General features: G+C 31.2%; 2 protein-coding genes across 4 annotated transcripts in view; both read left to right on the top strand.

The window, feature by feature from the left end:
* LOC134725644 (eukaryotic translation initiation factor 4E-like) overlaps positions 1–6,335 on the top strand; it is a 30,646-nt gene extending 24,311 nt beyond the window's left edge. For both annotated transcript variants that reach the window (XM_063589634.1, XM_063589633.1), the window contains exons 5-7: positions 281–420; positions 1,153–1,207; positions 2,446–6,335. In XM_063589634.1, the coding sequence (XP_063445704.1) occupies positions 281–420; positions 1,153–1,207; positions 2,446–2,505 (255 nt within the window). In that variant the 3' untranslated portion in view covers positions 2,506–6,335. The remainder of the gene's footprint in view (positions 1–280; positions 421–1,152; positions 1,208–2,445) is intronic.
* Positions 6,336–8,865: 2,530 nt separating this feature from the next.
* On the top strand, positions 8,866–15,185 carry LOC134725646 (evolutionarily conserved signaling intermediate in Toll pathway, mitochondrial-like). 2 transcript variants are annotated; one of them, XM_063589635.1, is made up of 5 exons: positions 8,866–8,972; positions 11,596–12,243; positions 13,317–13,540; positions 14,096–14,309; positions 14,893–15,185. In XM_063589635.1, the coding sequence occupies exons 2-5, from the start codon at positions 11,610–11,612 to the stop codon at positions 15,162–15,164; spliced, it is 1,344 nt and encodes a 447-aa protein (XP_063445705.1). In that variant the 5' UTR covers positions 8,866–8,972; positions 11,596–11,609; the 3' UTR covers positions 15,165–15,185. The 2 variants fall into 2 exon arrangements, with proteins under 2 accessions (XP_063445705.1, XP_063445706.1); XM_063589636.1 differs by lacking the exon at positions 8,866–8,972 and adding an exon at positions 10,218–10,324.
* The last annotated feature ends 925 nt before the right edge of the window (positions 15,186–16,110 follow it).

Here is a 16,110-nt window from a genome sequence, read left to right on the forward strand (position 1 = left end):
CTCTAAGAGAAAACAAAAATTTTAAGTTCATTAGAACACATTCATTCTGTGTCAGAAACCTATGCTGTGTCAACTATATAATCACAATCCAAATTTAGAGCTGAATCCAGCTTGAATGTTGTGTCCATACTTGCCCCAACCGTTCAGGGTTCAACCTCTGCGGTCGTACAAAGGTACGCCCTGCGGAGCATCTGGTTTATATCGTTGTGAGATAATGCAGTTTTTTTTTATTTCAATCATTCCGAAATGAGAATAATCTTGTATTTGATATTCATTTCAGTTATTATGTCTAATTGGTGAAGCATTTGAAGATTTTAGTGAAGATGTTAATGGTGCTGTTATTAATATTAGGAATAAAGGAGACAAATTGAGTTTATGGACGAGGGATAGTAGAAGACAGGATGCTACCATGAAAATAGGGTACATATACACAAAAAGTCATGCAGTGCTATGAATTTGTACTGAATAATAATTTTTAATAAATTATAAATCCACATTATACAACAAAGCAATAATATCACCTACACTATTGATTACTTGATAGCATTGGATTGAACATTAAGAAACCATTACCAGGATTTTTTTCAATGAATACTCTATTTGCAAGTTACAGATTTGATTCGGTTATTACATACTTTTTTTAAACAAATTACTTCACTTTATCTATGGTAGACTGGTTCTATGACGGATACATTGGCTTTTGCCCATGCAAAGCACAATAAGTTGAAACATTTTAACAAAGTGTGATTAAAAAATAACTTTTGGTATCAAAAGTATTTAACTTAATAACAAATTAAATGTTATTAAAAGATTTGAAAAACTTTCAGGTACATGTAGCACACATTATGCACAGATACCTTTGGTCTATCTCTCCTTTGTCAATAAAAATTATATGTCCCTCTTATTTAAGGCAGATAACTAAAAAAAAAAGGGAATCTCTAATCACAGGATCAGTTGTGGGAATTGGCAAATAGACTATTGAACACAAAGAAACCATTTTCAGGGATTTTTTTAATTTATCTCAAAGCGCAAATTGTAAATAGATTCTCTATATTTATTGTTTTTAAAATTATTTACTATATACAAACACAATTGTAAAGTTATACACATTATGGTCATGGGTGGTATTTCTACTTCATATTTTTTTTGCAGAAGAAAATTAAAAGAGAGACTACGAATACCAAACAAATTAGTAATAGGATTTCAGGTAAACTATATAATTTGGAATTAAGGACACATTAGTTGTTTGACCCTACCTGTAGCTGCTGCTAATAAATACAATTATTACAATGGTTGCAATCAATTGCATAATTTCTCAGTGAAATAAAACATAATTTCACAGGTGAATTAAACCACTCCTCAGACTTCATACATGAATAGGTGTTGTCAAGTCCTTGATTTTTTGGATCAAAACAAATTGTGAATGCATAGAAAAGATATAGTTCCTTAGATTCCTTAAAAAAGCCATTTGCCAGTGTTATAAAAAGAATAACTAGTCAAAGAATCAAATATAGAAAAATAATTTATTTTTGACTGAACAACACTGATAATTAACTTGTGCACTCTTAAATTAATGTGTTGTTTAGTCACTCGTTGAATATTTTTCCCTATTTGAATTCTTCTATTATTCTATAATTATTTTATTTAGTTGTATCTGTTAACTTACCTTGTAATGCATTTGATAATGAAATGCTGTAAATCAAAGGACAGTTGTAATATAATAACAAATATGAACAATAAAATATTAACCAACTTTAAAGAATTGCACAAATAAAAATCCTACTGAACATTCAAGATGTCTTCAACCACCAAACATAAAATTGAGGATAGAAACAGTCTATATTATTCTGATAAACGGCAATAGCTACAAAGATGCACAGAAGAACATAGCATTATACAAAGATACAAAAGTGACGATAAAACATGGACCAAACTTATCATGATTAATGGGATGGTTATTTTGTAACCACAACTCATTACCATCTTGATGAATTTTAATAGAAGATTCACAGAATCTTTATATGTTGTTGGTTCTTCCTGCACAAGTGACATAAACTAAATGCCCTTAGTTAGATGATAATCTTTATGAATTGACACCATTATACATCTATTACTTTATTTATTTGTATTTGTAAAACAAGAATCATCTTTTTATTGTGTTCATTTAAGGTTACCATATAGTTCCTTTTTCTTTTATTGCTGAAGTTTCAATATGTTTAGTTATTAGTTATATAGGAAGATTTGGTGCAAGTGTCAATGAGACAACTCTCCATCCAAATAGCAATTTAAAAAAGGAAACCATTAAAGGTCAATGTACAGCCTTTAACACAGAGCCTTGGCTCACACCGAACATCAAGCTATAAAGGGCCCCAAAATTACTAGTGTAAAACCGTTCAAACGGGAAAACCGACAGTCTAATCTATATGAAAATGTTGTAAATTTCAGGCACATAGAGACACCATCTCAAAATCAGGCTCTACAGCAAAAGATAGATACAGAGTATAACAGTAGCTGTGCTGGAGGTGTGATTGTTTTGTGTGAAAGATGACCGTACATCTCTTTATAGATGATCATATTTATTATACTGTAAACAATGATTTAATGGTTTTTATTGAAGGTGAATTGTATCATTGTCTTTGTTGTTAAAGCAGTTAATATTTTTCTTTTGGGGGAACTATAAAAAAAAACCAATGTTTTATTGTGCAAAGTGAAATGTATTTGTGGTTTCATTGCATGCTATGATAGAGAAGGATTTGTAGGTTGAAAAAAACCTAACATTATGAACATTCTATATAAATAAGATTTAAAAAGTAATTATCTTCAGAAGTTCAGTGTATCTCACAATCACAAAAAATATGATATGAGATTGGAATCACAGGTTTTTTTTTGTTCAAGTTGAAACAATATAAAGACTTGAGTATTTTATAATAAAGTATTTAAGTAAGGAATGCAGAGTTGAGAACATCCATTTTAAAATCTTCATACCTTTCTTGTTTTCTGTTTTCTCTGTATTTAATAGCCTAAGCTTCTTTCAAGTCCTATGAGAACATAATTCTATTTTAATACAGATTTCATAATATTTCAGAGAAAAAAAAAAGAATTTTGAAATAAAAGCTTCTGTTTTGGTTTATTTTAACTTTCCAACTTTAACTTCTATTTCCTGTCAAGATATACTCTTTTTTTTTTTTCTCCATTAGAATTGTGTTTAGTACTGTAGTTAATGTATATTTTTGTCTATAAAGAGATGATTTTGTAAGATACATGAATTAAAAGTCATGTTTAAAATTGATCATTGGAAGAAGTTACATAATGCTTGTTATTTAAGGATACAGTGAAGTGGTACATTCTCTTTTTAAATAAGTGCCATTCGAAACTGCATTTATTCATTTCTTCATTTAAGATTTACTTTTCCTATTAAGAATAGGTTATTTAGTTGAGAGTGTTTTGCGGAATTATTTATTATTAAAGATTCTTCCTTCCTGAAATTTCATCGAAATGTGTTTTTATTTTAACTGATTTATTTTAAGTTGGTCAATATTTATCTTGTAATATTGAACAGAAATGAGAATGAACATGATCTCTGATTATTTTGGCTTTGCTACTTTATCATTAACCAGTTTAAAAGTCCATTATCAATTTTATGTTTTTGAAACCTTTTGTTTTTATAAATAGGATCTTTCCATACATTGTAATGCTAGAACAACCGATAAGTTTAATTATCCCACAATTAAAAAAGGTAAAATTCCTTTTTCAATTTCTGCCTCTTTTTCTTTTCTTTTCTTTTTCTTTTTTCTCTTGTCAATTTTTCAAACATCATTCATAAAAAGCTGTATTTTCCTCAAAGCTAGATAATGTGCACTTTTTACTTAGTTTTGTTGTATTTTCACAAATGCCATATTGGCATATAATACAACTGTTTTTGAAAATATCTGACAAAATCTTTTAGTTAACATTGTTTGATTGAATTTTATAAAGCATTCATTATTAGCATTTTAGGAGGTAAATTTCTCAGAAATTTGATTGCTTGTGATAATGAATATATGTGTTATGTAAAAATCAAGCATGAGAAATCAAATGAGGTCATTCATATTCAAGTTTTATCATATTTTCATGTCACTTCACTGTAAAAAAAATATCTTGTTCATTAATTTGAAGATTGTATTTTTATTTGTATATTATGCTGACATATTTAATCAGTCGTGATGCTTTTTAGTTTGTATGTGACAACCTTTAGAAATAGGACTGTTTATCTTGTTGCTTTGGTTTAATGTTTATTTTTATGTTCTTTCATGTCAATCTAGCATTAACATGGCGCTGTTTAAAGTCAATTTGAAATATTCCTGATTCATAAGTGTCCTAATATTTTTAAATGACTTAAAGTTATATTTATGCTTACAAGTTTCTGAGAACCCTTTTTTTAAGTCTCCAAAATTAGAATTCTGAAAAATATTAATTGAAAAAGCACTTAGCAACAATGTATTTTTGAAACACATACCAAAACCTTGACATGAGATTATGGAGGTCTAAGGGAACTTTGTAACAGCATCTTGTTACAACCGATACTTGTTTTAAAGGATTTTATACCTGGTTGAAGTTTCAATTATAAAATAATTCTGGAAGCCTAAAATAATTTGAATGTAATATTTACATTTAGATTGGTATCTAAATAAAAATGTTCTACTTCAGGAATATATTTAAAGAATGTTTTTAATTTGTAGGAATTTTGATGTTAAACAGTCCTGATGGAACAATAATTCTGTACATTCATTGTAGTATATTGTAGAATTTGTATTAAAAATGCTTTATTGAACTAATCAGAATTTAAATTGGTGTTAATACAATTCGCTGGAAAACCAGACGTTTATTTTTTGTTTCTTTCTTTTTGTTTCTTAGTTTCTTAACTTACTGGATTGAGTGGCAGGTTTAATTCTCAAATATAAATATGTTTACAAATTTGAGATGAGAGAGAGAAAAAGATATCCCAAAAAGCATCGACATGGAATGTATTTTGAATGATTCTTTTGAAAAGTGTTAAAACTTGCAGCGTACTGAAGGAATAACAGAAGATTGGTTTGGTGTCGATAATTTATAAATAAATATAGAAAATTTGATACAAAATCAGTTTATTTTTAGGGTTTTTATTTGTAAATCTTATTGGTATTATGCCTATTTTTCAACAGCAACTATTTTATATTTAGAAAAATTAAGTACTATTCTTAGTTCTCTATGATAGGTAGAATTAAAATCCCAAATAAAATAAGAATGTGGCTGGGAAAAAAACCAAAAGTTATTAATATTGTAATATTTTTTTTTTTAAAGTGGTTTGTTTGTTAGGCTATTTTGTTGATACACACAAATTTTCTAAAATTAGGCAATTTAAAGCCAACTTATTTAGACCTATTTCTTAAAATGGAGAAAATGTAGATAGTTTAATTTCTGTTGGTAGCTGCTGAAGGTTTCTAAAGTGCTTTTTAAGAATTTCATACATGTTTAAAGGAACATGAATTGATCTCAATCTGGGATTGGGGTAAAGTAATAGAATAGTCTAATGTATTTCTTCCAGAGTTTTTTTCTACAATATTTCCCTTGTTTGTCATGACAGTGCTATTGTTATTCTATGTTGAGAGTTGTTACTTGTTAACTGTCAAACATACAGATACATGTATAAAACTGTAGTGCTTTGTTTACATTACATTTTGGCCTGTTTATATACAACAATAATATTGATCACCATAACAAGCCTTGGAGAACAGTTAACGATCTATTCGCCTTGGTGTGCTATGTAGAAAGGAATGGTCAGACAACACAAATAACCTATGTGCTTAACAGGATTTGTTGTAACTTAAACTACTATTTGTATGTTAAACTAAATTTGTTTTTTACAACATAAGTGAATTGTTTACTTTCTGGTTAGTTTCAGCGTTACATAATTGTGTTTTAAATACTGTTATTTCATTATTACTCATAAGTTATCAATTTCGGTGGATTTCATTGTTAAAGGTGACCACTAATTTTAATTAAAATTCAACGAATTACAAAATTTCTATAGACTTATAGCAGAAGTTTTTACTTAATTAATCCACAAAAATTGTAACCCATGAAAACCACTAAATTCACAGGACATTAAATATATTTTGTATAATCTCTGTTTTGTAAAATTTTACCCTTCCATAAACCCCCCAGAACATTTGATAATTTGATAATATGGATGAAATGTTTTGTAAACATTGCATTGTTTGTATGTTTTGGAAATTATTGTATTTTGTGTGTGTAAGCATGATGATACTGAGAAGCTTGTACACCAAAATATTTGTAATAAATTGAAATGAAAACTTGTTGATGTTTCTTCTATTTTTTACTCCATATTTTATCGTTAACTCACTACTGTTTTATGATTTCCATGGATATGAAGAACACAAAAAATTTTAGGGTTTGTTAGTTGGTTGTCAGTGCTCTTGTAACATTTGGATTATTCAGTTGAAAATCCTCTCTCAGGTTTAACCACATATCACTTCAGTTTGTTAGTTCTCTTTCAAAATGCTTCCCACTGGACGTTACGAAACCAACAATCAATCAATCAAAATGCTTCCAGAGTTGCCCTATCTATTGACTCAAGATGACCATCAGTCTCAGACTTTACACTATAACTAAAACCATAAGCTCAGACAATTATATCAAACATGGACACAAATAAATTTATTGGTTGAGAAATTTTGTCTCCAGGTAGACCATAGGTGATAATATAAATAGATATAGGAAGATGTGGTATGAGACAACTCTTCATCCAAGTAACAATTTATAAAAGTAAACCATTATAGGTCAAGGTATGGACTTACACACAGAGCCTTGGCTCACATCGAACAGCAAGCTATAAACCATTCAAACAGGAAAACCAACGGTCTATAAATCTATATTAAACTGAGAAACATGTATGAACTACATAAACTATCGACAACATCTGTACATCAGATAAAGTATGGATGACCCAGTCAAGAATCATTGAGATAAGCTTTATATGTTACAGTTATACATTTTCATGAGTACTATTTGTGAATTGAACTCAGATACTTGGCTTGTTTCCTATTCTTGTTTGTTATCCTTGTCACTATATGACCTATGATTCATTGCATTGTGATATTGGTCAATAAATTTAAGGTGAAAACAGGGTCCATTTTCAACTTTAAGTGCCTTATGGAACCTTCTCCTTTCGTGATACTTTGTAGATATCTCCATACTGACAGGAAATTATAATTTCAACTATTTTTTTTATCAGTTATGCTGCCTTTGAACTTAGAATTTTGGCAAATATACAACTGCAACAGTTTGTCATCGCAACTCCTCTCGAACCACATAACAGAATTGTAATAAACTTTATTGATAAATAGTACATTGTACAATGTACATACTATATGTAGATGTGCATAATGACACATTTATGATTTAATACTTTTTCTGAGGAATTATGCCCCTTTGAATTTAGATATACAAATTCAAAATATAGTTTGGTAGCGCATATCCTCTAAAACAACATAACAGAATCTTCTGAAGCTTTTTAGTTAATAAGGTCATAAAATGTTAATTTGCATATCCACACAAAAAATTAATACTGGTAGTTATAGTAGGAATTTTGAATACTTTAACTTTGAAAGGACTGTTATTGTTTTCTCAGTGACAATGTGGTGTTGGTTATATGAGTGTGTTCAAATTTAATTTGATAATAAAACATGTTCCGATGGAAGACATACAGATGGGTATAATCATATTAAATTTGAGGTCAAAGCTCAAGGTCATAACTGCAAAAAATAAACTGATATCAAAGCATTGTAAGTGCTATTGGTAGGAAACCAAGACAAATCATAGTTTAGTTAGAAATTGTTGCTTCTGTCGGATGTCTTCAGATGTTTTTTTTGCGTAATTAGACAATATACGTATAGTGTCTTGAAATATGAAATTTATTTGTATGAGGCTTAGAAACGGGAAAATGCGAGGTTCTACCTCGCATTTTCCCGTTTCGTGCCGAATACAAATAAATTTCATATTTCAAGACACTATACGTATATTGTCTTTATACTGAAATCGAAATAAAAAATTTAAAAATGAAAAAAATATGTAAAAAAAATTGTAAAAAAAAAGGGTTTAGAATTTCCCCTTGTGGTACCATTTTGGTGTATATCCCTATGAGCGTAGTCCAGGCGGTAAGACATTGACAGATTAAGGAATAAGAAAGAGATTATGAACTTAATTAATATCATTTGATAAACATGGTATACAAATAACCAATTTGAATGCATAAAAGTTTAAATTCATAAAAGTTTGACCATTGTTACTTTACGTTGTCATGGTCGTGACATGACGTTATTGGTGAAATACAACAAGGAGGCGGAGCTTATAGGTTAGTTGGGGTCATTGACGTATAAAGCTAACGTTTATACGTATAGCTTTATCTGTATAGTTAAATAGCTGATTGCAGTTTAAATTATTTTATCATAAATAAATAAATAAATAAGCTTTATTTAGAGTCGGCATGGTATATAAAACATAGACAAACATAAGCTCTAATGAGCTTTTAACCGACATAAATCAGTCCTATAAATAGTTTAGATTTTATCTTTGTACAGTGAGTCTAATTTTTTTTTTATCCGTTGTGGAGGTGTTCCACAATTGGAAGTTTATACATATTGAAGAAGAAGAAGAAGAAGTGGTCTTTGATGTGGCATGGATATTGTATCATAAATCTAACCAGACCATTTTTGAAGAATCTTCCTTTAGTGTAACCCTAAAACTCACGTACTGACTATGCCTATAATGGGTCCTCTTTTGAAATAAAATTTATCTTCTCTATATCAATTTCCGGATTAACACGTTCCTCTCCGGACTTTGTGTCACATTTTCAAAAACTGTGCTTCTTCCGGCTAGCAGTCGGTGAAATTAGCAGAAGAAAATTTAACCTTCCCATATAGTTGGGTTGCTTGGTATGCAATGAGTTTCTTCATCAGTTCAATTAGACTATACATAATTCAATCCAAGAAAAATAACATTGAAGACCATATGAATGTCTCATTTGTGAAAATGCAGCAAAGTTCTCCAAATTCACAGGCACTTGTTTCTGTCAATGTGGGGTTTACTATCCATACCAGTACAAAAATGTTTTTTTTTGTACTGGTATGGATAGTAAACCTCACATTGACAGAAACCAGTGCCTGTGAATAAATTTGCAAAAAGATTTTTTTCAGATCTTATCACTATTTGCATTGGGAATTACAAAAGCAATAAAAAGGATGCAAAAGTGTAGTGTGTAAACGGACTTTGGATGCGAAAGTGATCTGGTGAAAGGGGGCAAACCTGAATGGACGTGAACATGTTTTTGGCAAACGTATCCCAGGATTCTTGAATTATTAATAGATCATAAGATGTATAAATTTACAAGCATAAATTTTTATGACAAAACATAAAAATTGTGATGCTTCAGCTTGGACCAAAAGAGGGGCGAAAGATACCAGAGGAACAGTTAAACTCATAAATCGAAAATAAACTGACAATGCCATGGCTAAAAAAGAAAAAGATAAACAGACAAATAGTACACAAAAACAACATAGAAAACTAAAGACTGAGCAACTTGAACCCCACCAAAAACTCTCAGGTGTTTTGGAAGGGTATATAAAGCAGTAGTCCGAGATTACTCTGACGTCCGACGGCTGTTTTGCCAGACAAGCTGGGGCCGTGGGACGTCAGAGCTTGTCCCATATTCCCATATAAAAAAATGGATATTTGCCCACCCAAAACAGGTGCGCTGCCTCCTCGCTTCTGGAGCTGACTGAGGGCCTTGGAATCATATAAATCGGGCTTCAATCTCTTCATTTTTCATTTATCTCTTCATTTATGTAAGTTTCACCTACCTGCCAACCCTTTATTTTCTGATAATTAGACCGTTTTCACAGTGACCTACAATTTCTGCATCTGGCCTTTCATTTTCAAAGATTATCACGTGACCATGAGAAAACAGTGCAAACCACCATAATTTAACACCTCGTTCATTTATGATGCAAGTTACCTAAATGTCTGAGAGCTTCAGATTGTTATCGTGGTCGAAACTAAATGCTAATTACTGATCTCCTGTCAAGGAGGTAAAAACATGTGGTTGCTTCTAAATTTGAAACATTGATCTCCTAAAAAGGAGGTAAAAAAATATAAATATTTGCATATTTGAGTCTCAGGCCACGAACTCTCTCGTAACTTGACGTCCATTTGAAAGTGAAAGTGAAAATGCATAAATCGTAGGTCACTGTGAAAACTGTCTAATTATCAGAAAATAAAGGGTTGGCAGGTAGGTGAAACTTACATAAATGAAGAGATAAATGAAAAATGAAGAGATTGAAGCCTGATTTATATGATTCCAAGGCCCTCAGTCGGCTCCAGAAGCGAGGAGGCAGTGCATCTATTTTGGGTGGGCAAATATCCACTTGATGTTCCACATTGTGTGCACTGTTATTTCCTTAGGGTGAAGCCACATCTTATTCTAATGTTGTTCCTAATATGAGGAAGGCGCTACCTTAAATGCCAGCTTTACAACAAATGGAAGTTTTTAACAACCTTGACTGGCTATACAGCCCTTGCACGTTCGGTAAATTAACTAAACCAGCTTTATACTAAGACAATGTCCGATATATTGATTGGTTGTTGGTTGCTTAACGTCCAGTGGCAAATATGTCATGCATGTTCAGAAAAAAAATTTTTTCTTGTCGCTAAATAGTCTTCTTGTCGCTTGTTGTCCCTAAAATAATTCTTGTTGTCGCTTCTTGTCGCTTCTTGATGCTTGTTGTCGCTAATTAGTGAAACCCGCTCATGCTATAACAAACTCGGTAAATAGTCGAATGCAGTGGGTCACCTTCATGAAAAGGGAAGGGGGTTGTAGTTAAGATATAAGAAACATATCTGATATCAGCAGTGAAATGGTTATTCCATAACGGTCAACCAACTTGTGATGGCATCTGTAAAATTTAAAAGGGGATGATTTCAACTGCACCATTTGGAAGTCTTTGTTTAATAGTTTCCTTGTGAGCAGCAACCCTCTATCAAGGAAATCATGATAGGAAATACATGCCCATGAATATCGTATCAATTGGGAGATATACATGTTTACTCTGTATGCCCAACCAGGGCTAGAACTTAAGACTTTGGTAATGGTAGCCCACAGAATAAATTGTGTAGCCCACATGTATAGTCCTATACAAGAAAAACAGAAATTTCAGTAGTCCACACCAAATTTTAGGGGCCATTGGCCCGTGGGCCCCTGCTAATTTCATACTCTGCCAACTGCTTAGCAGACATATATAAGTTTGATAATGATTTGCTTGTTGAGATTCATACATATTATTTAAAACATATTACTAATACTAGTAAAATGTCTGTAAATATGGACGCTGACAAAAGTTAGCTGTGAAATATATATTGATCATAAACATGTATTCGTACATACATGTAGTAATTAGTTTTCGCTACATTTATCTTGTATTCATGTCTTTTTCTTTAGATGTTTTAAAATTTTTTAGCATGAAAATATCAGTCAATAACATATAATTTTTTTTATTTATTAAGGTTTAAAAAGAAATATGTTGAAGATTACTGAACCAATGCAATGCATTGCCAGACTTGTTATAAAAAGACAGAAGTTGTTCTCCTCATTGTACCATTCATCTGTACCCAGTTGTAAGGAGAATAAAGATATAATCTCAACAGATAAGGAAAACATTCAAATCATTAAAAAGGAAACTGATACAGGACTGATGAGGCCAAAGTTTGAAGCCAGCCAAGACATTCAAAGCCCACCACCTCCTGAGGAAGACCAACCAAACCCTAGGGACAGAAAAAATAAAATTGACATGAGATTCATTCCTAAAACATACACCAAAACTCCACAGGCAATACAGTATACCAAGAAATCAGCATTGATATTTGATAGTTTAGAATCTAAACCTAAGACTTTGCAAACATTCAAGACAGCTTGTAATATATATTTAGATAAAGAAGGTCTCTATAGAAGAGGTCATGTAGAATTTATATTTGCTGCCAGAGATAAATTGAAAGAATACAAGCTTAACTATGATTTAAATGCATATAAAGCTTTAATGAATGTATTTCCAAAGGAGAGATTAAAACCACGGTCAAAAATTGAAGCAGAATTTAGACGATATCCCAAACAACAAGATTGTGCAATTGAAGTACTTGATACAATGGGAAAAAATGGTAAGATGCTTATATTGGTTTGACTGATTGTTTTTACCATACATTTGTACATTGATAAATATATATATTCATGCAATTTTTATTTTTATATTTTCTTTATGTATCAGAAGTCAGAAGTATTCTGTTTTTGTGCAACATTTGTTTTGATATATTACAATACAAATTACAAAAAACATAGATGCATCAACTCTGTGATGTTACAAATAAAAATTGTGACATTTTTCAGTTCATGTTTATACTGGTAGTTTAAATAATGTTTTATTTCTTCTTATTAGTATGAATAAAAAATTGAAGTGTGGTATACACAAATGAAACCGCAAATCAGCAGCATAATTGGTCACAATTGTCATAATCAGCAGCATAATTGGCCACAATTGTCGTCCCTTGATTTTCGTTGCTCACGAATGTAGTCCCTAGTGTGGACAGTGTGTTATTTGCCAATTATTTTTTATACCCCTTCCAAATGTATTTCTCCATGTTTTATGCCTCAAATAGCAAGTCAAGTGATGAAATGACACTGTCAAAATATTTGAGTCATGAATTTTAAAGTTATATGTAAGAAGTGATTTGGTCCAGTTGAAAAAGGTTAAAAATAGCACTTTGGAAGCTGTCAAAAGATTTCAAGACCCCCTTAACATAAAATTGTCCATATTTTGAGTTAGAGCTGATGAAGTTTTCTATAATTTTTATATAATTTGTCCCAAAAGTAGTACAACACACTGTAATATTTTTATTGAGAAAGCGCAGGTTGGATTTTTTTAAATTTGCATTTATTGTCTAAAAGAAATGCACTACGAAATAATTGTGGACTCGGACCTACATGTAAATATCTAAAAGTTGAAATATCTAAAGGTCAATGAACAGTATTCAGTAATAGACAGATGTCCATCAATACAAATGCATGTCTGAGAAGTTGTGAATAAATTCAAGCAGATACTGTCATGACTGTTAAGATCTGCCCCTGACAACAAACTTGACACATTATTGTGAACTGAACGAGGCAATTATAAAAAAATTTAACTTTAGTTTCGGCTTCAACAAACTATATTTTCATTGTGTTTTTGTTTTTTCAGGTGTAATTCCAGATGTTCAATTTTATAATCTGATTCTATCTATATTTGGAGAGTACTCACATGTAACCAGAAAACTACAGCGGACAATGTATTGGTTGCCTAAGTTTAAACATGCCAATCCATGGCCAATTCCTAAACTTCTACCAGATAACAGAATAGAATTAGCCAAACTAGCATTGAAACGTATGGCCTTTGACATCAACAATGAACTAACTGTGTGGAAAGTAGGTATAGTATTCATACAATGCTATATGGGTGTACAATTATGTAACAGTAATTAAACTTTAAATGTAACACATCTTCTGATTGACTGAATGTCTATTCTCTTTCAGCTTATAAACATATTTTTTTTATGTGAATATGATGTCATCAATGTTTTTTTCATAATTTACTCCTTAAAAATGGAACTTAGAATTAAATTATACAGAATGACTGCTTTATTTGTTGTGTCTATTCAAAATAACCTCAAAGATATGGTACACACTTGTCCTGAAATATTTGCCACTGGACATTAAGCAATCAATCAATAAAATAACCCAATACGCTGGTGATTTAGTGTGTTCTACATTTTTTATGTTATTTCTTCATAGGCATGATAGACAAACAATATTACATTCCTTCATTACACAAACAACCATGTTATTCTTCTATACAAGTCTGACTTAATACACTCCAGATGTATGTACATTTTGTACTAAAATTCAGCATGGTGTACAGCCTTATAAAAACAAATATTCTGTTATCCATATAGTGAGAATTTTAATTCACTTATTTTTCAGACAACTGAAACAGAAGAGAATCCAAATGAAGATACATTTATTGTTAGTGCACAAAGTGCAAAACAAAGGGAGCTAATAAGGAAACTGTCTCCTGACAAAGCTGTTTTTGTAGATGGTGGTTACAATGTTTACCTCAGAAATGTAATGCAGACATATTTTGTATTAAGAGCTGACCCTGAACCTGAGCCTGAAGTTAAAGTCGATGAAGAGGAAGGTACTTTCAGTTTATTTAATAGATTTGAAGAATTTAAATACATTTGAGTGTTTCATTTTAAAATGTGAACTGGCAGCCATTCATATTGTTTCTTTGCTTAAAAAGGAAATGTAAGATCAATATAAAAAAGAAGATGTGGTATTATTGACAATGAGAAAACTATCCACAAAAGATCAAAATGACAAAAACATTAACAACTATACCGGTAGGTACCTTACGGCCTTCAACAATGAGCAAAGCCCATACCGCATAGTCAGCTATAAAAGGCCTGATAAGACAATGTAAATCAGTTCAAACGAGAAAACTAACTATATGATGAAAAGTGATCATAATGATAAATTAAAATTGTGTCTCTTCTATAAATGGTTCAAGGCTACCTACATGTAGATAGTGATGTTGATATGTATAGGTTTGGATTTCAGTCAAATACAAAATTGGAAAATATATTTTTGTACTACCATTATATTTACACATTTCATTGAAAATATTGATAAACTACTGTGGCTTTAACATTTCTACCAAATTAATCATTAATCTTCAATTGAAATTATGATGTTTAAATCAGTTCAACATTTTTTTCTAGATTTATTCAACTGGACAACCATCTTTGAAGAAGAAAAGCCATCATCAATAGTATTAAAGAAGTCAGTGCATGAACAGGAAGATGGTGTTATTTTAGGAATGTGCATAACAGGAAGTTCTACTCGAGATTCTCTGGTGTCATGGATAAGATACCTGCAAGATTCAAATCCAAACTTAGAACATATTCCTGTTGTATTTACACTTAAAACAGTAGGTCAAGGGACAGATGTTGTTAAATATGATCAAAACCAAAAACAGTCAAGTGCTAGCTAACAAATAAAGTGTTTAGGTTAATGTTATGAGTTTTTTATTTTTATCCAACAGTAAACATTGTACCAAAATTTTAAGTGTAGTGTAAAGTATTGTCACATCATCTTAGGCCACACCAATTTAATTCAGACTCAACAGCACAACACTTTTTGTAAACATATTTTTTTTTTAACTTTCTGGCTTTCAGCATCTGGAAAAGTAATCATGTCTTTTTTTCAATGCCGGATCCAAGCATATTAACATTTGTTTCCTTCCCTCTTTCTTACATTTCTCTTCAAAATCATGCTGAATGTTGTTAGAATAACGCACGCAAAACTGAAGAAGTGTTGCCTTCAACTGCAATATTGTTTGCCAGTAGAACAAACTATCCATACCCTCTGCATGGTTATGCACCTGTTCTGAGTCAGGGAATTGGTAGCCTGTTGTTTGTTGGTGTGCTTCATAGGAATTTCTCCGTTTGTAAGTATATAAGATCTTTGGTTATCCTGTTTGAAAAGTTTAACACGTCATGGGGTCCTTTATAGCTTGCTGTTTGGTTTGGACCAAAGCTCTGTGTTAAAGGCCATACTATGACCTGTAATTGTATTAACTTAAAAAAGTATTTTAAATACATTATCAGGTTGTGAACTACCCTTCAAATGAATTATCCCTCAAATGAAGGACTGTCCCTCAGACAAGGGGTCATTTTACTGTTGTACAAAAGAAAAACTTGGATTTAAATGCCCCAGCTGTAGCATAGGTGGTATTAATTTTTACCGTTGTCTGTTCATCTGTACAAACCAAATTTGGTTTCTGTTCTCTACCTTTAGTTTCCCTTAACCAAATGTTTTGAACCTTATACACAATGCTTATTACCACAGAATACAGATTCAATTTGAATTTTGGTGGCATCACTTATAACGCTCTAGGGTTGCTCCTTTAAAAGTAAAAAAAAATTGAATTACTAGTT

This window comes from Mytilus trossulus, chromosome 7 (assembly GCF_036588685.1).
Source record: "Mytilus trossulus isolate FHL-02 chromosome 7, PNRI_Mtr1.1.1.hap1, whole genome shotgun sequence".
In the NCBI taxonomy this organism is placed as follows: Eukaryota; Metazoa; Mollusca; class Bivalvia; order Mytilida; family Mytilidae; genus Mytilus; species Mytilus trossulus.

What these genes read in the sequence shown, in the direction of transcription:
- LOC134725646 (XM_063589635.1), top strand. Translation starts at nt 11,610, where the DNA reads ATGTTGAAGATTACTGAACCAATGCAATGCATTGCCAGACTTGTTATA. An exon ending in TGATACAATGGGAAAAAATG is followed by an intron (nt 12,244 to 13,316) that starts GTAAGATGCTTA and finishes TTGTTTTTTCAG; the next exon opens with GTGTAATTCCAGATGTTCAA. An exon ending in ATGAACTAACTGTGTGGAAA is followed by an intron (nt 13,541 to 14,095) that starts GTAGGTATAGTA and finishes CTTATTTTTCAG; the next exon opens with ACAACTGAAACAGAAGAGAA.